Raw genomic sequence first — 20883 nt, forward strand, 5'->3', positions numbered from 1 at the left:
TCAGACAGTGTTGGGTTTTCCCTGTATTTGCAAAGTCAATATTTTATTGTGGCAGAACCTATGCTTTAGAACTCCCTGCCTACTGACATTTAGACAAATATCCTCACTGTATTGTTTTAGACACCTGCTTGAAATTTAAAAATAAAATAAAAATCAACATGCCTATCCAAAACCTATAATTGAGTTTTTATATTCTTTTTTTTAAAAAAAAATAGTTTTGCTGATTTTCTCTGTGTTTCATTAATGGTTGAGATTCAATGTGCTTTATAACCATTTCAGTGTCTTTGTACAGTTGCTGGCTTGTAAAATGCAGGACTTAGTTAGAGCCCTCCTACATGCATTGTCAAAGATTCTGATAGTTTCTCTCCTTATTTCCCTCCTGTGGAAACCCCAGCAAGAGAATGCTTATTCTGTTATATCTATGCTGAAACAGCATCAGTATATATACATATATTTAATCCAAATATTTTTGTTTTCATGTAAATACAAGAACAACATATAACTACAGTAACTTGTCCAGTGGTACATTCTTATTAAGCTTCATATGCAGTACACGTTACACAAGCGATGAAAGTTTATTTATGCATTGTCAATTCAAGTATCCCCTCCACAGAGGTTCTTGTGTTGTGGGTGGAAAAAAGTATCTTCTGTCTCATTTATAAAGAATGGAAGCCAAGTCTCGTCAAACGTGTCTATCTTTGAAGTGCTTTTAATTGCCCTTCTATGTTGAATAAGGCTTTCTGATAGAGCCACATTCCAAATATTATTTTCCCATGCGTGGTGGAGTTGCACGATTGTATTCTCCTTTCGGAAAAATAGGTGCCCCACGTTATTTTCAAAATCACACAGCAATCCCTTCCACCCAATTCAGCTCTCGCCTTGTTATCCTTAGACTCAAATTTAAACAATAACTTTAAATGCAGAGACTTAGTATTTTCTCTGTTATCAGTATCAATATTTTTGTCTTGCTTCAGAACAACCAATTTTGCTTGCACTGTATTCTCCAACTCATAGTCTCCTTTACCAACGCTGCAAACTGACACACATTTAAAATCCGGAGGAAGCTCTGCTGAACTCAGTGGCACTTTTTTCTGTGGGCTGCATATCTGATTGGATTCAGGGTGCCTATCTAATCAGCCAGACCAGCTGTGACTTGAAAAGATTTCTGCCTCTGCCACATGATGAGATTTCAATTAAAAATGGCTACGCTCTTAAATAAAAGGTAAAGGTAAAAGGTAAAGGACCCCTGGACTCTTAAGTCCAGTCAAAGGTGACTATGGGGTTGTGGCGCTCATCTCGCTTTCAGGCCGAGGGAGCCAGCGTTTGTCCACAGACAGCTTACCGGGTCATGTGGCCAGCATGACTAAATCACTTCTGGCACAACGGAACACTGTGACAGAAACCAGAGCACACAGAAATGCTATTTACCTTCCCTCCACAATGGTACATATTTATCTACTTGCACTGGCATGCTTTCGAACTTCTAGGTTGGCAGGAGCTGGGACGGAGCAATAGGAGCTCTCCCTGTCGCAGGGATTCGAACCGCCAACCTTCTGATCGACAGGCCCAAGAGGCTCAGTGGTTTAGACTGCAGCGCCACTTGCTCTTAAATAAGGTTCACTTCACATTATTAAAGGTACTTGTGGCATGGTGAATTGAGCTGCATAAGTAAGGTTTCACCCTTTTTAGATTTAATTAATCTGGGAAAACTACCACCACCTGGTTCCACAAATGCTGATCTGAACTCGGTGACACAGAGTGGGTTGTATTCATTATAGCACTGAGGAGAATGTACCACAAGCATAAGGATTTCTCCTTGAGTAATGTAATATTCTCCTTCTCACCCCCCTCCCGCCTCCTAAATATATTATGGGGCTTCCCCCAAACCACCCCCCACTGAACAGATATGGGGATGGCACAGGGAAGGAGGGTAAAATCCTGTTATGCTAGCACAAATATTTTGCTGAATGACTGCAGTTTCCATGCCAACAACCCACTACTACATATGCCTGTGTGGGTTCAGTGTGACTGATTTCCTCATAAGGGTAAATAAGTCTATATCTCGGGTTTTCTATCTTTCTTAAGACGTCTCCATTATTCCACAGAACACACCCAGCATAAGAGCCTCCTGTAGACTCTGAATTTGCACAAACGTCTATGAATCAGGACACATTTCAGAAGCAACAATTAACTGCAGGTGGCATATTTGTTTATACAGGCAGAAGTTGATTAGCTGGCTGCTTATTCTATAAAGGCAAATAATGACAGACTATATTTAGCAAGTGGGAACGAGCAGAATAATGAAGCTCAAACATCTAGTTATAAAATAGTTTTCCAACACATGCTGAGATGACAGCTAGCTGGCATTTAGAACCATAACACTCAATCAGGAAGGCGACGAAGTTTCCTGACATCAACAGTACATGGCTTTTGCCACATGGTGGTGCTTTGATCAAGGCTCTCTTTTGAATCAAAGAAAACCCATTTCACCCGCTCTTCAGGGAGCAATCACATTTTTACACAGGGCTAAAGCGCTTGCTCCTTTTTTCTGTGTTCTCCAAGGGAATTTCTAAAAGTCACTCTGGGTTTCTTCTATTTTTAAATCCACATGAAGAACAATATTCACATTGACAGACTGAAATGGTGTCAGAAGTTGAATTGTAAGGCTCTCTAGATCCTTGATGATTGGCCATGCTGCCTGAGGCAGACTGGATTTGGAGCCCGGCAATATCTGGAAGGCCAGAGGTCCCCCACTCCTAGGCTGCAGCTGTAATTCTGTCACCAAAGGCCTGGAGAACTTGGATTTCCAGGATTTCTGCGGTACAATTTCATCTACAGGAGGGACCTCATACTAAATGACATGGAGAAAGAACAATATTTCAAAGGAGAAATGTTTTACTGAAATCTGCGTCTTTGACATGTTGGGCTGGCAACATGATAAACTCCCATTTCCGATATTATTTATCATGACCATTTTTAGGGCTTAAGCCTAACATCACTAGCTAAGTTAGTTAAGAGTGTGGTGCTGATAATGCCAAGGCTGCAGGTTTGATTCTCATATGCAGTGCCGGATTTACGTATACTGTATTATTATTCAGTTTAACATATACATCTAAATTCAAACAATAATAACAATCATAAACATATAGGATTCCCTGAATCCTTCGACTTACCTCCATGGGTTCCATTGTCACCCTTTTTCTATTGCATCATATAATTTCTCAATTTTTTCTTAAAAATTCATTTTACCTTAGTTTTTGTTACAATTAAAAGGGACGCAGGTGGCGCTGTGGGTTAAAGCCTCAGCGCCTAGGACTTGCCGATCGAAAGGTTGGCGGTTCGAATCCCTGCGGTGGGGTGCGCTCCCGCTGCTCGGTCCCAGCGCCTGCCAACCTAGCAGTTCGAAAGCACCTCCGGGTGCAAGTAGATAAATAGGGACCGCTTACCAGCGGGAAGGTAAACGGCGTTTCCGTGTGCGGCTCTGGCTCGCCAGAGCAGCGATGTCACGCTGGCCACGTGACCCGGAAGTGTCTCCGGACAGCGCTGGCCCCTGGCCTCTTGAGTGAGATGGGCGCACAACCCCAGAGTCTGTCAAGACTGGCCCGTACGGGCAGGGGTACCTTTACCTTTACCTTTACCTTGTTACAATTGTTGTTATAATCCTGCCAAAGTTTTTAGTCATTTACAGTGTTCTCTTAGGTAACTTATAAATTCCCCCCATTCCTTATTAAACTTTCTATCTTCTTGGTTTCTAATTTTCCTGGTCATTGTCACCATTTTGGCATAGTCCATCGTCTTTTTCAACTATTTGTCTCTGGTCGGGACTCTGGGCCAGTAGTATCCGCGCTGCTTTCATCACATACATGAATAGTATGCTCCTTTGGTAGTGGTCAAGTTATTCTAACACAGATATGGCCATACCTGGCCACCAGACAAAGCTAATCACAGGGGTCACTGATGACAAATATGAATCCAGGTGTAACCTCCAGCTCTTGACCTACCCCTTGAGAAGGAGTGCAGCCCCTCCATCGTGCCCTCTGTCTCCAATGTGTATTATTGTGCTCATGTATCTGGAGCCAAAACTGCACCACCCACAGTAAAGGCATAGGCAAACTTGGGGTATCCCTAAGGTAACACTAGGTTTTCAGAAAAACCCTGTAGGAATAAATCCTATCAAGGAGGGGGGAAATGCTTTCAGGATGACAGAAGAGATAGCCCCTCACAGATAGCAACAGAGAAATCAGAGCATCAGTATTCAATGAAACAGTTGCACTAGATCAGTGGTCAGCAAACTTTTTCAGCAGGAGGCCGGTCCACTGTCCCTCAGACCTGGGGGGGGGGATGATGCAAGAGCACCACGAGCCCTGTTGGCTGCTTACCTGTGTCTTGGAACAGCAGGGACTGGGGGCGGTGGAGGGACAATGAGCGGCGCGCAAAAGGGCTCCAGACCGGGGCTGCTTAAAATGGCAGCTGTTCAAGCACTTCTGCTGCTGGCACCAACAAAGCCCAGCCCTTTCCTCCTCTAGGCTGGGAGGTCAAGGAGGAGGAGGTAAAATCTGTTATGGTCAAATGGGCCCAAGACTTTGGCTACAACATCCCAGTGATCGCCTAGGAAAATTTATGGAAGGTCAGTATGAAATATACTGCTTGTTACACCCTGAATGAAAACTTTATGAAGATCCAATTCTGATGGTACCTGACTCCACTAAAATTATCTAAGATGTATAAAAATATTTCAAGCAAATGTTGGAGGTGCAGGGAAGCGTAAGGGTCAATGTTACACATGTGGTGGACATGCAAGAAAATTAAGGAGTTCTGGAACATAATTTATGATGAACTTAAAAAAATGATTCAGGTATCCTTCATAAAAAAAAAAAAAAACCTGGAGGCTTTTCTCTTAGGGATACTTTGCCTTGACATACCAAAAATTGTGAGAGAAATATTCTTGTATGCTACTGTAGCAGCAAGAATACTAATCACAATGAATTGGAAAGGAGAGAAAATCCCAGCAAAGTTGGAGTGGCAAAGTAAATTGATGGAGTTTGCTGAACTGGCAAAAATGACAGACAAATTGAGAGGTATTACTGAACAAACATTGATTCGGAAATGGGACATGTATAAAAAAATATCATAAAGATTATTGTACTAGTATAAATGTGGCAGGATTTGAATGACTTCTGTGTTACGATGGATATTTATAAGAGAATATATTATTGACGATTAAAAAGAAAATGGAGATTAATAGTGCACTAGATAAAATAAGAAGTAAATGCATGATGGGGTGGCGGGAAGTCATAGGGAATTCAAGAATGTACAGTGAACAGTGTACAGTGTACAGTGAATGTACAATGAGATTGTCTTTTTGTATTTCTATTTTGATTTTATATCTATTTCTTTGTTATATCTTTTTAATATTAATAAAGCATTAAAAAAAGAACATATTCAGGAGACACGCTGGGTGGGGAGCAGGAATGTTCTGTTGTGCATGAGACATCCTTGCACAGATTGCTCTTCTTTATCCTTCTGATATGTAATCCTGGAGCTTGGCAAACTTTAGTCCTTTATGTCCAATTTAGTTAAGCATCTTCCACAATTCTTATAAAGTGGGACAATAAACTTCATTTTTAAAAAAATGGGATGAGGAGGGACTGCAAATATTCCACAAGTTTTAATCAACAGTGCTTCTTTTACACCGTTTGAAATAGCCCATAATAATCACAGGATGGTGGTACCTCACTCCTTCCAGATTATCAAGAATGTCTAAAAATTTGGTGAATGCTTGTTGGAGATGTGGAGGAAATAACAGTGACATGATCCAAATGTGGCGGATGTGTGAAAAGATTAAGATTTTTTTTGGGGGGGGGGGAATATACGATGAATTAAAAAAGATGATGGGGATAACTTTTACTAAAAAACCGGAAGCATTTCTATTAAGTAATAAAAATAAAGAGATCCCAAAAAATCTAAGAGAGGTATTCTTGTACGCAACCGCAGCGGCTCGTATACTTGTGGCCAAGGGATGTGTAATGGTTCTAGGGGTTGCTCGTGTGTAAATCGGCGCCACACCTGGCTGGGTTACCTGGGTGAACTCTTTCTGTCCGGACAGCCACTCGCCCGTGGCTGTCTCAATCGCTGGCAGAATCCGTTACTGGGCGTTTCTTGAACTTCTTCCAGCAAAGAAGCTCTTTGACGCCTAGTCTCCACCTACTCTCCCTGCGCGAAAGCCTTCTGCGAAAGCCTTCTGCGCAGGGAAGGTGTGGGCAGCGGAGGACCCGTGCTCTCCCCGCTGGTCCCCAGCAAGGAGTCATGGAGCCACCTCGCCGATTCCCCCATCTGCCCCCCTTCTCCACTGGTGCTACGCTGAATTCCTTCCCCAGAAGATGTGCTGCTTCTCTCCCTCCCGGGACGCTCTCCGGAATCCCTCTGGAGCCCTCCCTCTCCCTCTGGCTCGGATGGCAGTTCTCTGACAGGATGGAAAGATCACGAGGCTCCAAAAATAACAGATTGGCAAATCAAATTACAGGAATTGGTGGAGACGGCTCAACTGACTAGTAAACTCAGAGGAAACTCAAAGCAAAAATATGTTCAAAAATACAATAAAAGTTTTGACTCCATGCTAGCATTCGAGTGATAAAGGAACTAAAAGGAGGTGGGTAACAATTAAGGATTTATTATGTTTTCAGAATGTATTGGAAAATTTAAATAGAAAGGTTTATTGTTCTGTGTACATTCAGATATAAGATAAAATATATGCAAAGGGACATGACAGGAAGTCAAAGTTGAAGAAAAGATTTTGGAAGATAAAAGGGGAAAAATATTTACTTTCATTATTATCATTTTGTGTGCGGGTGTGGGTGTCTGCACATATGTGTGTTGTTGTATGCAATGTTTAGGAGGAAATAAGACGGTAAATAACAAATAACAAACTAAATATCGATGTATGTAATTTTTATTTCTTAATTATATTTAGTGGTAGTATGGCTGTATTGTTTTTTGTAACATAAAATCATTCAATAAAAAATATTAAAAATTAATAATAATAATCACAGGATGGTACAGCAACACTTCTGTGGATAATCCTCCACATGCACCTTGCGTTCCTTGCCATAAACATAGAAGGAGTAAGGTTTTCCATTCCATAAATATTGTACCCTGGTGAGAAGTATCAGCTCAATTGTTTGCCTCTGTAAAAACACAAAGAAGATACTTTTTAGGGTCTAAACATCAGTGTACAGAAAAGTTCAAACCTGAATGGCTTTCTTTTATACACAGAAGAATTGCAAGAGTTAGGCACATTCTGAATACGGAGATGCTGCAGCCCTATCTGGCAGGTATGGGGAATCTGTGACCCTCCTGACGTTCTTGTCCCAAACCATTGGGCATGCCTTCTGGGCTTACCTAAGCTGGAGTGCAACAACACCTGAAAAGCCAGAAGTTCCCCATCCCTATTCTCTGACCCACCTATCCCTTCGCCTAGGGTGCTGCCAATGTAGGAACTCGGCCAAACAATATGGGAAAAACCTACAAAGCTTTGAATGTTTGCAAGGGCACAGGCCGATGGAGGCCAGCAGGTGTATGAATTTCACCATGACCCTGCATGGGGGAAGGAAGCGCCCCAGGCAATTCTCTTGGACCACAGCACTGAGGAACATTGCCTCAGTGGTGATTCAGTTAATATTCAAAGCACTTGCCTGCCTCAGTATCCGCCTTGTAGATGCAAACTGAGCTTGGTGTTGTTCAACGGCATTGCTGGAGGCTTGACTGACGCCAAAATCAGGGAAACTAATCACTGGATATACCTATGGAAACACAAATTTCAAAGACATACAAATAGAAAACTGAAGTCCTGAGCGAGGAGCAAGAGCAGGCTAGTCATTGTTTTATCACATTATGTAGACATGAACCATAGCTGATCTAAAAAACGCAATTGCATACCTCTTGCCTGCACTGCGGACAGGTAAGTAAAATGAAGAGCAAACTACTGTTGCCAATACGAGATGATGAAGCCAGGGTGTTTCTGGGCAGCCCAGTATGTCCCTGTCCAGACCTCTCTCTTTTACACAAAATTATCAAGAGAGTTCCCTGGGAAGAGGGATCAGTAAACCACTCTGGAAACTGTAGCCCTAACAACTCTGAGCATCCTTAACCAAAGACAGTTCCCAGGATTCCTTGGGGGAAAGCCATGACTGTTGAATGTGGTATGATGCTGTTTTAAACGTCTAATGGAAATGGGAGCCAGAGAGAGGTTGGGTTCCCACTTTGGCACTTCTAACGCTCTGGCAGCCCAGTGCCAAAACAAGCCCCAGCCTGGGCCTCCACAGAAAAATGTGTTGCCACTTGACAAATACACTACTGAAGTGGGCCAAGCGCCACTGTCACCCAACACCAAAATTTCTCCAGTTCCATGACAGGAAGGAGGAGCACAGGCATGTCACATTCGTATCTGTGTATTTTTCTATGGCTACAATAACTTTTATGATTGTGTGTGTGTTGTGGCCCAGGGTGAGGGAGAGGTAGCAGAAGTTGGAGTGGGGTGAGGGAAGATTTATGTGTCAGGGGGACATTATATGGTGAAATATGGTCCACCAATTAATTAATTGCCAACACTTGGTTCCTTTTCAAGGCCTGCCTCTCTTTACATTACTGCTTTTGCTGAAAGCATTTCATTACCATGGGGCTGTCATCAACAAACAACGTCTCTCCAGTAACCGTTTTGAAGAGTTCGATAGGAAATCCAGATCTTTCATCTGCCACATATTCATAAACGTTGTTCTTCCTATGAAGGCAAAAGGCAGGAGAGTTGTAATGACAACATGCAGCCTTTCTTTGTTTTCACAGCACAATGGCTTTCTCAAACCAAATGCTCCCAAAATGGGTCCCACTGCTATGTAAGCTTTTTACGTGGGGTCAAAGAGCCGGCCCAATCTCCAGCATATATCAAACACAGTGCAGTCCCATGGGGGAACTGAACCACATCAAGCGCTGACCATAAATTTATGAAGTCACAAAACTGGCACAATGCTCAAAGGTAGCCGTCGGTGCAGATTGAGCCAGAGCAGTGCCTCATTTAGCCCCATACGCTAACCTAAATGACAAGAGGTCTCAAGCCCAGATTTTCCAAATCAATTGAGTAACCATTTCTAGCAACTATACTGGATCCTTTCACTCATGATGCTGAACGTAAAACTCAGGCGGCTTTGGTAAGCAGAGCCAATTTTCCACACCGTTAGAAGCGGCCTCCTCTTTCCACCACAGTCTATTTTGACAAGACTTGCCATTCAACTTGCAGCTCAATGAACGACAGCAGTTGTCCTTTTCCTTCACAATCGTTGCAGACTGTTGTTCCCGTACCAGAACACTCCTGGCAACTGTAAATAAAATGTAATAAAACACAAGGTGTGATAAAATGAAATGAAACTACTCGGTATGTGAGCCCAGCTGAAACACACACACAAAAAGGGAAGGATAATCTGGCAAAACCAATGGAATAGAGGTTTCTCAGTTCTAGAGCTGTCTTCTTGCTTCGTTTTTCTGTTGGGAAATGCCGCTATCTCTTGGGCCTCAGGGCGCATAACAAGCTGAGTTTCTTTTTCAGTTAGCAACTTTTTCCAGTTTGGCCAATACTAGTCAGGGGATGGCAATCCTATTTCTGCTCTCTCGAATATACTTAGCCAACACAGGCACACAGAGTCATGAAGTGCTGCATGCCCCATAGTTTGGGTGAAGGGCTGGAAATCTGCTTCATTTGCTTTCTTCGGATCCTTCTATCTCATACATATCCCTAAGGCAGCCTTTCGTTCATATGTATTTTTCCACCATGGAACTCCCACAGGCTTCCATACATCCCCCAACTAGGCACAGTTCAGCTTTAGCTTCAGGGAGGCTGCTGCATCATCATCATCACATAACTTTTCAAGCTAACTTTTCATAGTCTAACTTTTCACACTAATTCAAATTTTGCAAAACAACTGTACACGTCTCTGAATGCGAAAAATCATGAAACAGAAGAGACTTCCATTTTTTCCCCTAGTTTATCAGACAATTACACTATAGCCCTCATTCCAGGGTGCTGCCATTAGGCAACTCCTTTTGCTTTATTTTACATTTGGGCACAAATTCCCCCCTAAAGTGCAAAATGCATTTTAATCACTTCAGTTACAGAAAGATCTAGGACAATACTTTCTCTCTGTGTGTGTATAAACTTGGGGTATTTTAAGTCCTTCACATGCAGTATTTCAAACATTTGCACACCTCTGAAGGTAAGCCAAGTCTTATTATTCCTATACTGCAGATGTCTCTTTCATCCTGCAGCTTTCCCAAGGCCAGTGAGTGAGGCTGAGCACCCATGATACCTATAAAACACATTCAAAACATATTATTTTCCTCAAAGAATTATGGGTGCTGTAGTTTGTTGGGCGTTGTTGGGAATTTTAATTCTGAGAGGAGAAAACCACAGTGCCCAGATTCCTTTGAGGGAAAGAATGTGCTTTGAATGTGCTTTAAAGGTATATAGTGTGTATACAGCCTGAGTTCACAGCAAAATGCAAGATTTGAAGCAAAGACTTCCTGGTCTCTGAGCAACTGTGCTATAGTAACTAGAGAAAAGTAGATATTTACACATGCATGCATTGGGACAGTAGACGTGTGAACCTATCATCTGTTGAACCTATAGCTTGAAGCTCCACCATACGATTGCCCATGGTATCTCGCGTATCAGGGGACCAGGAAGCAGTGCAATTGTCACACATAGTGCAACACTCAAATCCCACAGTGAAAATAAAAATGAGCATCTTCTTCATATATTTGCATATTGACTCACGCACTTTTCAAGTCCACTTCCCGAACATTGTTCACATATGTCGTCCACAAACCGGACTCCTCTTCCATGACATCTCCCACACTGTTGCTGTTGGGATTTAATTTTAGACAAAAGAGCCAGAAATAAGCAGGGGATCGCCAAACAATACACTCATTGGGCAAAAACAGATCTCCATGATCATCTTTGACAAGGAATCACTTCACTACTGAAGCAAAGATGTCCATCTTGTAACACCCTGGGAATGTAGATGGAGAGGCCCAAGGCACCACCTTTCTACATATCCCCAATGATGACATTGTTGTGAAGAGGTGTCCCTATGGGCAAATGAACCACAGAGTCAGCTGTAACTGCAGACCTGTCAGAAATGTTGGCTAGATCCAAGCCTTCTCAATTCTACCTGCTTCTGGAAGTTCTTAAGACAAGACAGTCTTGGGTGGCTTGCTTGTGAGAAACAAGGGGCACTATCTCTCTCCCCCCCCCCACCCCGGGAATCAGATTCTACTCTCCACCAAGTGTATTTTTAATGCCCTATGAACCTCAAACTGCTGCCATCTGAGACAAAAAAATTATTAGAAGATCTGTTTCCTGCAACTCATGAAACATGGTGCTGAAGTATGAGGGGAAGGGTCAGTCCTGGAGACCACTTGTCAGTCCTGGAGGCTGCTCTCAGCAATGCCTTTGATACTGTATTCGATTCCACCATACTTCATCCCTTTCTATTTTCATGAAGCATGTAAAAATGTAGGTTTTTAAAAATATAAATAAACTTTTTTCTGAATTAACAGATTAAAAATTGATGGAAGGGTTGTTAGTCGTGACTTTTATCAATTTTGGGTGGTATTGCAATGTTTACTTTAATATTTTTCACATTCATGATTATGTAGTCAGTAGTTTTAACTGTTCTTTGTTCTGAGCTTCCAAATATGGAAGAAAAACCAGTATAGAAAACGGATACCCCCGACATCCAGTACAATTGGTATATCAAATATTTACTGACTTTCTGGTTTGTATCTCTGGGGTTCCAATTTGGTCCTACTAGTCAACATCCCATCAGCTGTTTAGACAATAGCAGGACAAGCTACTGCACAAAAGACATGTTGCTTCCTCCTCCACCTTTTATTTTCTCATCTGTATCCTCACAATTCTACAAAACCAAAACTCCACACTAAGCAAAACATCCCCCTTACTCACAACTACTTACGTTGCTGTTGCCATTGCATTTACTGCAGTGACTTGCACCAGTCGATCCACATGTTGGGCAAGCCTTCAAAATCAAAGAAAGGAGAGTGTTAAAACGGAGCCAGTAGCTTTTATTTGGACCTGGGTTGTCTGGAAATACTATCCTGCTCATACAGACACAGCCCAAAATCAATCAGGGCCTCAAGCTACAACCCGGCATGAACATTTACCTGGCAGTAAGCCCCACTGAGTTCAATGTCCGTTACCTTGAAGAAAAATGCACAGGACTGTACCAAAGAGGAGGGGAAGGGTGCTGGCCAGACAAAATGCATGGCCCTATGTATACCGCCATATTCATTGATACATTAGCTTTGTACCGTTAATGCTGATGAATGAGGCACTCTGATTCTTTGGGTTTTCTCTTGGAACATGCCAGGAGCATCTGCTCTCACATCCCAAGGCAAAGGAGGTGTCCCACGCAGGTAGGAATCTACTGCTCCACCTGGTATAAGAAAAGCTGGATTGGACTATTTTCTGACAGCCGCACTTACACTACCATCTGGCTTGGCCTCAGAGAAGCTTATGTTTTCCAGTGCACAAAACAAGCAAAATAAGAGCATGCATATTAGCCTCTACGACAAAATGATAGTTTGCTATTGTGAGCCAGCTTTCATCATCATGATTGTCACCAACATTTCAACAATTAATTTACTGATTAATCAGTCATCTCTAAGCAGTGTACTTCCTCCCCTCACAAGAGAGTGACATCCTCATCCGTTCTTCCCCATGCTTTACCCTTGTATGAATTACAGTGCAAACTATGCTTCAAAATCAATAGTGTGGCTTTCCATTTTCAAACTATCATTTTCCAGGAGCCACTGTTGCAAAAGTGCCCTGATTTTAACGCCACCTCTTTTGTTTAACAAACACACAAAAAATACTTCTTTAAAATTACATCAATTATAAATTTACCACATTTTTGTTCCCCCAACTTTTCAGTTAATAACTGGAGTGACCTAAATTCTTTTCTCTACTTAGAAATATAGACCCATTAGTTTACCTGATGTCACTAAGAAAACCTGTGCTACATATCTAGTATCAATTATGGGCTGCAAAGCCACCAAGGACATATCGTCTTATGAGCAAGCAGGCATCCAAGTACAGTCTCATGTTAAAAATTTTTCATTTAAAGTCAGGATGGGTGTCTTTGAGGAACTCTCCAATTCTACCAAAACTGTGAAGGGCATCGATCTTTAGCTATACCTTGGATCCTGAACACCTTGTGAGTTGAATGTTTTGGCTCCCAAACGCCACAAACCAGAAGTTTGTGTTCCGGTTTGCTAACGTTCTTTGGAACCCGAACCTACAACGCACCTCCCATGGCTTCCAAATGTTTAGAAGTTGAACGAAGTTCCGAAATGGATTCCCTTCAACTTCTGAGGTAACACCATACCTTGTTTTCAGGACATACAAAAATGGAGAGATAAGGTGGCCTAAACTAAAGCCGAGTTCCATTTGATGCTTTCAGGTGTTTTAGAACAAAGCAAGCACACACGCTTATTGACCTTAAAGAAAGGGGTTTGGGGGGGGGCATTCCTGACCTAAAATTATATTATGAAGCAGTCTGCTTTTCTTGGATAAGAGACTGGTGTCATCTTAAAAATAACGAGCTATTAGATTTAGAAGGGAATAACAACCATTTCAGTTGGTATGCATATTTAAAATATGATAAATCCAAAGTACATAAAGGTTTTAATGACCATATAGTAATAAATACCCTGTTTAGGGTTTGGGGAAAATATAAAAGAGTGATGGAACCTAACACCCCTCATTGGACATCTCCATTAGAGGCAAAGGCCATAAAGAAGAAAAATATGAGAGGAAGCTGGCTAACGTATAACTCATTACTGTATTGATAGAAGAAGATAGTCAAATTACAGTCATACCTTGGGTTACGAACGCTGCGGGTTGCGCGTTTTCGGGTTGCGGGCCGTGCCAAATCCGGAAGTAATGAAATGGGTTACTTCCAGGTTTTGGTCTCACACATGCGCAGAAGCACAAAATGACATCACGCGCATGCGCAGAAGCACCGAATCGCATCACACGATAGAACAAAGGTTCACAAATATGTACTTTTGGGTTGAAGGCCTTGTTCTATATTATTATACTGAGTCCTTTACATAATGTATTGAGAAAGTAATAAAAACTGGTTCCTGTAAAATTCTTCTCAGGTTGCTACCCAAATTCCCACCACCTGCTGACACAGCCTTTTGTGAAGTGGCAGAGCCATCACAACATCCTCAGCTGCTCAGTGGAATTGGGGGTGGGGGTGGGGGCAGGAAAAGCTGGCCTAATGTCACCTGATGCCTGCTGTTAGACCAGCTCATGATTCATTGCATCCCAGGCCAGCTCAGCCCCATTCCCACCCTTGGAAACCCATTTCAAGGCCCTCTGCTGAGTATCCTCTGGGATAATGTCAACGGGACTCCTGCCTGCCCAACTGGTGACTGGCAGGAGGCCAGCTCAGCTGGCAGAAGTAAAAGGAGATGCACCACACTGTGAAGGGTTTGGATGGTTCAGTCTGGCCTAAGTGGGGCTGGATTGTAGTGTAGTGTAGCATAGCGGTACTTACCCCCATAAGGTTCCGCCTTATATTCAGAGGATCTTGATTCAGTGAAGGTCTCCAGTTTATACTAAGAAACAACTTTCAAGAATTAAACATTTCACTGCCAATTAAGAAATAGTCAGCAGATTTTTAAAATTGGCTTAGGCCAAATACGCAGGGAAGCAACACCTTAAAATGTCTCTGGTTAGAGCCAATGCAAAGCAACCATCAGAAAACTACAAAACAGTACAAGTAAAATGCCTCTCTTATGCATTAATTCAAAATGGTTATGTATACTAAAAAAAAACCAGAATGTCCCCACCTACCAAGTGTTCATGCTAATATGAAAGAACAGCAGATACTAAAAAAATAAGTTGCAATGTAATGAAAATAAATCCATAAATGTGTATCAATTTTGAACAGCGCATAGAAATGTTCATGCATAGAAATGTTCATGCTAGCAAAAACATTGCCTTGAGACGGGCAAAATATCCAGCAATGAATGATACCTTTTATTTATTTCTTGTTTGTTTATTCTTTGAAAGGACCTTCCACACTCAAGGCAGCTAACCATTAAGAATATAAACATAGTAATCAAAATAAATAAATGGCAGCGGCAGTGGCTGGTGTGCTGTGGTTGGGAAGAAGCACAGAACTGCCTTCCCAACACCAGCGTCACTGCGGCTTAGCTGGATGGCACTGGGGCAAGGTGGTGGTGTGGTTGGGGCAGGTGTGTCGGACTGGCAATGCCTCTGCCTCCACCATACCAGCTGCGCCTGCATAGCTATACTATTACGTATATATACTGCTTACTCTGTAGGTATTGAATAACTGAAGGTCATTAAACACCATCTCTTTGGCTGGGTCTGTGCTGTAGCAGCACTTGCTGGAAGCGTACTGGATAAAAGCTTCTTTGGCTTCATCTTCTGAAATGGCAGGAACACTGTAGGAAAGGACCAAAAGGAGGGATAAGCAAAATTGACCGCCAACCTTCCCATGGTCCTCTTTGTCTGGGAGGGGCGGGACCTTAGGGTCAAGAACCAAATATGCACGCCATATCCCTTTTTTCGGGCCCTCACAACTCTCCCCAGGCTCGGTTAGAATATGTCTTTGAAGTCTGAAAACACCTCTTGAATTTCTGAATGGAAACTGGGGAGAGATGTGTGAGTGTCTGTGGAAATTAGCCTACTGAACAAAGGTGAAATCTGCATGCCCTGCTTGGCCCATTTTTGCCTCTGGCCCCACCCACACCACTGTCATGTGACCCTGAGAAGGAGGTCCACAACAGAATGCATAACAGTATCCACTTACTTCCACGTTCTCTGGGGCAGCTGTTGCCCATTTCCATGTCTAGGAATCAAGTTAGGTGGAGGTGGGCAATGTTTTCCTCCTGTAAAGAAATGGTGTTCGGGTAAGAACAGCAGGATAAGCAGTTGTGAATGTTCTCAGGTCTCACGAGCAACATGCTAACAGAAAGTTCTCCTTGGATTGAAACATTCATGCAGTGGGCACATGTGGGTAAACTGGTCCCAAATCATAGCTGTCAACTTTTCCCTTTTCTTACGAGGAATCCTATTCGGAATAAAGGAATTTCCCTTAAGAAAAGCGAAATGTTGACAGCTATGTCCCAAATTGTTAAGGGCTTTAGATACTAATAGCAACACATTGAACTTGGCCAGGTAACGAATCAGCAACCAGTGCAGATCTCGGGGCACAAGTGTGAGAAGCTGACAAGGCCTTACTCCTGTTAGCAATCATGCTGCAGTATTCTGGATTAAGCACAAGGGAAGCACCTTAAAAACTAGCACTTGTATTACAGCATACACTTTAGGGAACTAGAGTCCCCACCAACAAGTACACCACTTGTATTTGTACTTGCCTGCAGCGGTTGTGCCTTCATAGCCAGATATGTTGCCTGTGTTATACATAGGAGCAACATACATAGGAGCCATGCCTCTAGGAATGGCGGCACCTACAACAAAGTTAAGGAAAAGGAAGACGTTAAACGTTGTCATCTTTCAAACATATAATGAATCGTACGGAACACTGAAACTTACACATACCATTTCATCTTTATTACGCAAGTGATAGGTTCAGGGGTTTGGCGCCAGTGGGTACCTTTGGGATTTGAGAAAGTGCCATGGGCACCAGTCACCAAATGTAGGTACAACATAGTGATGCTGAGCCAATGCAAACAAGAACTTAGGAAGAAGGGCAAATTTCTCATGCATCATGGATATTTATCAAGACCTTACACAGGCACCAGAGGTGGTACCAATGGGCATGCTAGCACCGGCAGCCACGTTGGCAACCCCTGGTAAACTAGGATTTAGCGTGACATCTGAATGGAGCCAAGGTTAACAAGGATAATTAATGCCTGTGATGACTTGTTTTTCATAACGAAAGTCCACTGAGCAGATGTCTGACCAACAGTTCCATATGTCTGAGTTGGGATTCTAGCAGGAGAAAGTGAAAAAGAGTGTAATGCACGATAACAAATATAAATGAGTGGCTTAGTGTACAAAAAGCAGAAATAGATACAGTCAATTTAAAAACTAGGGACCCTTAGAGAGTGCAGTTGTGGATGTGATTCTATCATTGTCAGATGAATGTCTAAGGCAGTAGATGCCAACAAACTGATTGTTTAAAATAGAAGTATGAAGCTAATTTTCTCAAACCATTTATTTTAGCTTTGGTGGGGTTTGGGGGGGAGTTTGGGGGTTGGGTGGGGGACGATTTCAAGCCCTGCTAGCTGTGGAGAAGGCGAGCCACCTCCACCGAGGAGAGTCCAGAGGAACCGCGACCTTCCGCGGCTGCGTTGCCTTGCGCGCCTTCGCGCGCCCCTCCCGTTCGCCTGCAGCAAAAGCGCCTCTGGAAACAGCTTTTTCCTGCACAAAAAAGCCCCATTTGCAGCTTTCCCCCCTACACGTTGGCAGAAAGCAGCAACACGAGGGCAACGGGGACTCTCTTTCCTGTTTACTTCGTTGCAGAGGAAGAGATGCCGAGGACGGGGAGGACGGGCAGCTTTCAAGGGGAGCTAGAAAGAGGAGCGAAGGGGGATTTTTGCAAAAGGCTCTCACCGGATTCCCTGATGTCCGTCCATCGCTTCTAGAAGACCATCTCGAAAACGCGAGCGAGCAACTTTTGCTCCCGCTCTTCTTTCAGTTTCGGGATCCCTCTGTCGCCAGCCTTGCACAGTTTTCGGATTTATATAAGCTGCTAGAGAGGGAGTGGAAATGTGGGGGGCGGAGGGGCCAGGGCGGTGTCATCACTGAGGGGGGTTGACAAAATATTTGCGTGTGTGTGCAGGTGCAGAGACATCACCTTGCCAACAATGGTCCGTACAGTGGTACCTCGGGTTATATAAGCTTCAGGTTACATACGCTTCAGGTTACAGACTCCGCTAACCCAGAAATAGTGCTTCAGGTTAAGAACTTTGCTTCAGGATGAGAACAGAAATTGTGCTCTGGTGGCGTGGCAGCAGCAGGAGGCCCCATTAGCTAAAGTGGTGCTTCAGGTTAAGAACAGTTTCAGGTTAAGTACGGGCCTCTGGAACGAATTAAGTACTTAACCTGAGGTACCACTGTATAGTTAAAGCTATGGTTTTCCCAGTATGGAAGTGAGAGCTGGACCATAAATAAGGCTGATCACCGAAGAATTGATGCTTTTGAATTATGGTGCTGGAGGAGACTCTTGAGAGTCCCATGGACTGCAAGAAGATCAAACCTATCCATTCTGAAGGAAATCAGCCCTGAGTGCTCACTGGAAGGAGCTGAGGCTCCAATACTTTGGCCACCTCATGAGAAGAGAAGACTTCCTGGAAAAGACCCTGATGTTGGGAAAGATGGAGGGCACAAGGAGAAGGGGACGACAGAGGACGAGATGGTTGGACAGTGTTCTTGAAGCTACCAGCATGAGTTTGACCAAACTGCGGGAGGCAGTGGAAGACAGGAGTGCCTGGTGTGCTCTGGTCCATGGGGTCACGAAGAATCAGACATGAGTAACCGACTAAACAACAAGGAGCACGTGCGTGTTTGTGTGCGAAGTTGCAAAGCCCAAAGGCGTGCGCTCTCTCTCTCACCAGCTGGCTGCTCTGCTGCTCTCTCACCCTCCTTCCACCACTGAGCAAAGCTGGTGAAAGCAAAAGCCAAGGAACTGCCAGGCTGCCCTCCCTCCGCTTCTGAGGGGCGTGCGCACTTAGGCGCAAAAATGCTTTTGATTTTCTCACAGTCCCAGACTTGGAGGACTTTGTGGTGCTGGAGGGAGCGAGCCGTCCGTGCCCCCCCCCCGCGCGCTCCTTCCTGATCTCGCATTCTTCTGTTTCCCAGGGGCACCGTTGACCCCGGTTGAAATTGAGCCAAGCCAAGCCCCTCCAAAAAACAAAACAAAACAAGCAAACAAAACACCCTCACTCTCCTCAGCATCTCTTTTAATTCACTCTGGAAGGAAGTACAGTGGTACCTCGGGTTACATACACTTCAGGTTACATACGCTTCAGGTTACATACGCTTCAGGTTACAGACTGCATTAACCCAGAATTAGTACCTCGGGTTAAGAACTTTGCTTCAGGATGAGAACAGAAATTGTGCTCCAGCAGCGCGGCGTCAGCAGGAGGCCCCATTAGCTAAAGTGATGCTTCAGGTTAAGAACAGTTTCAGGTTAAGAACAGACCTCCGGAACGAATTAAGTACTTAACCCGAGGTACCACTGTAAACAGTAAAGAGTCCCTGTTGCCCTCATGTTGCTGATGATCTTCAGGGTCCCCGCTGGAGACTGAAAGACTGACCCTCAAACCTTTTGCAGCACATATTTTATTCCTTCTTTAACTTTCCTATATTGCTTAATCTGCACAGAATTCTAAAAAAGATTTTATTGAAGTAAATCAAACCAATCAATACAATGAAAATAATGAAAGTTCATAAAGCAGCACAGTATATCTGAAATAGATTTAATATTAGGTTGGCAAAGTACTTAAGACCATTAGGAAACCAAATTTCATGCTGCATTGTGGAGAGGGAGTCCGGTGTGTCTGTGTTTCCTGCTTATAAGATAAAATCCCACCAGAATTTTTCAGGATGCTCCAGGCCTTTGGCAACACATAATTTATGAGCTGCTTTTTCGGCTAATGTTTAACTCCACAGATTATTATACCAAAGCAAAAGTTGCAAATTCTGTAATGTTTTCCATCTGGGGGCAATTGATGTTCTGCCAGCATCCGTGTCAAGAATTCTTGAGAACTGAACCCTTTCAACTGATTGAGCAACAAACTGCAATAAAGCTGGAATGGAGTGTTTAAGTCAGAGCTTTCCAAAAAATACCTACCCAACTGCAGCTGGCACACTAGTGTGTTGCAACACAGAGTTTGGAAAGCTCTGGTTTAAGTATTTTGGTCACTTCTTGACAAACCATTGTCCCATCATAGATGGGAAAAGGTGCCTCATATTCCACTGCACTTTGAACAGTACTGAGAAGATTGTTAATATCATGTAGGCAATTTGCACTGGTATGTGGTGACTGTTTAGAATGCTTTATCACTTTGTGCAGCCCTTTCTCCCATGTAAGTGCTTCCTGAGTTCTGAAAGAAAGACCTGCTCCCTGCTGCAAGGCCCATTTCCACCTGGCCTAGTGGGCCAGGCCAGACTCAACCTGAACAGCTAAAAGGCTCCTGGGAGGCCGGAGGGACGTTGCTGGAACAACTCCTGTGTTGGGGCAACTAGCTAAAATGTTTTAAACGGTTCTAATTTTGGTTCCCCTGTTTTGTTTTTGTTGGGTTGGTGTTGGTTAAATGTTTAGTTGGGGGTCGGTCATCATTTTAATTTTGGTATAACTATAAATTGTTTATTATCGTTATTATTGATATTGTTATTATTATCATCATGATTGGCTTCTATCGATTTATATTTGTTGATTGTATAGGGTATTTTGTTTTTTAATGTTTGATGTTCTGTTGTGTTTTTATATATTCCACAGAGTGGCTGGGGAAAACCAGCCAGATGGGCAGGATATAAATTAAATAACAATAATAAGTTTAAGGCCTAATAATGGACCATTGGAAATATATCATATTACATATGTAGCTGACACTAGGCCTTTCCCTTTTCAACCATGATCTAATAGAAGTGATTCAGGCTTGGTTAACTGATCTGGTGGCTTCGATTTTAAGGGCTGAAACTGCCAGATATTTAAACTGAATATTTTGAAACCAGGTGAGTTGTAAATCATATACAGCAAGTTTAATTTCATCTAAAGAGAAGGGGCTACTATTTTTATAAAAGTCTCT

At 43.0% G+C, this 20883-nt stretch overlaps 1 protein-coding gene across 2 annotated transcripts; it reads right to left on the reverse strand.

Moving 5' to 3' along the window:
- Positions 1–6931: 6931 nt before the first annotated feature.
- Positions 6932–17781, reverse strand: LOC310837848 (protein SSUH2 homolog). 2 transcript variants are annotated; one of them, XM_083725029.1, is made up of 12 exons: positions 17684–17781; positions 16483–16575; positions 15915–15993; positions 15417–15546; positions 14631–14691; positions 12376–12500; positions 12021–12083; positions 10824–10906; positions 9276–9368; positions 8671–8776; positions 7692–7799; positions 6932–7184 (listed from the first exon to the last, which is right to left on the reverse strand). In XM_083725029.1, the coding sequence occupies exons 2-12, from the start codon at positions 16553–16555 to the stop codon at positions 7044–7046; spliced, it is 1062 nt and encodes a 353-aa protein (XP_083581155.1). In that variant the 5' UTR covers positions 16556–16575; positions 17684–17781; the 3' UTR covers positions 6932–7043. The 2 variants fall into 2 exon arrangements, with proteins under 2 accessions (XP_083581155.1, XP_083581156.1); XM_083725030.1 differs by having other exon boundaries at positions 8671–8772; positions 9272–9368; positions 17684–17745.
- Positions 17782–20883: the final 3102 nt, after the last annotated feature.

Source organism: Podarcis gaigeae (genome assembly GCF_964106915.1).
Source record: "Podarcis gaigeae genome assembly, chromosome: 2".
Lineage (NCBI taxonomy): Eukaryota > Metazoa > Chordata > Lepidosauria > Squamata > Lacertidae > Podarcis > Podarcis gaigeae.

Coding starts and splice junctions, on each gene's coding strand:
- LOC310837848 (XM_083725029.1), bottom strand. CDS start 16,555: ATGGCTCCTATGTATGTTGCTCCTATGTATAACACAGGCAACATATCT. Junction 14,692..15,416: donor AGTTATTCAATACCTACAGA/GTAAGCAGTATA, acceptor GTTGTTTCTTAG/TATAAACTGGAGACCTTCAC. Junction 10,907..12,020: donor AATGCAATGGCAACAGCAAC/GTAAGTAGTTGT, acceptor AAATCCCAACAG/CAACAGTGTGGGAGATGTCA.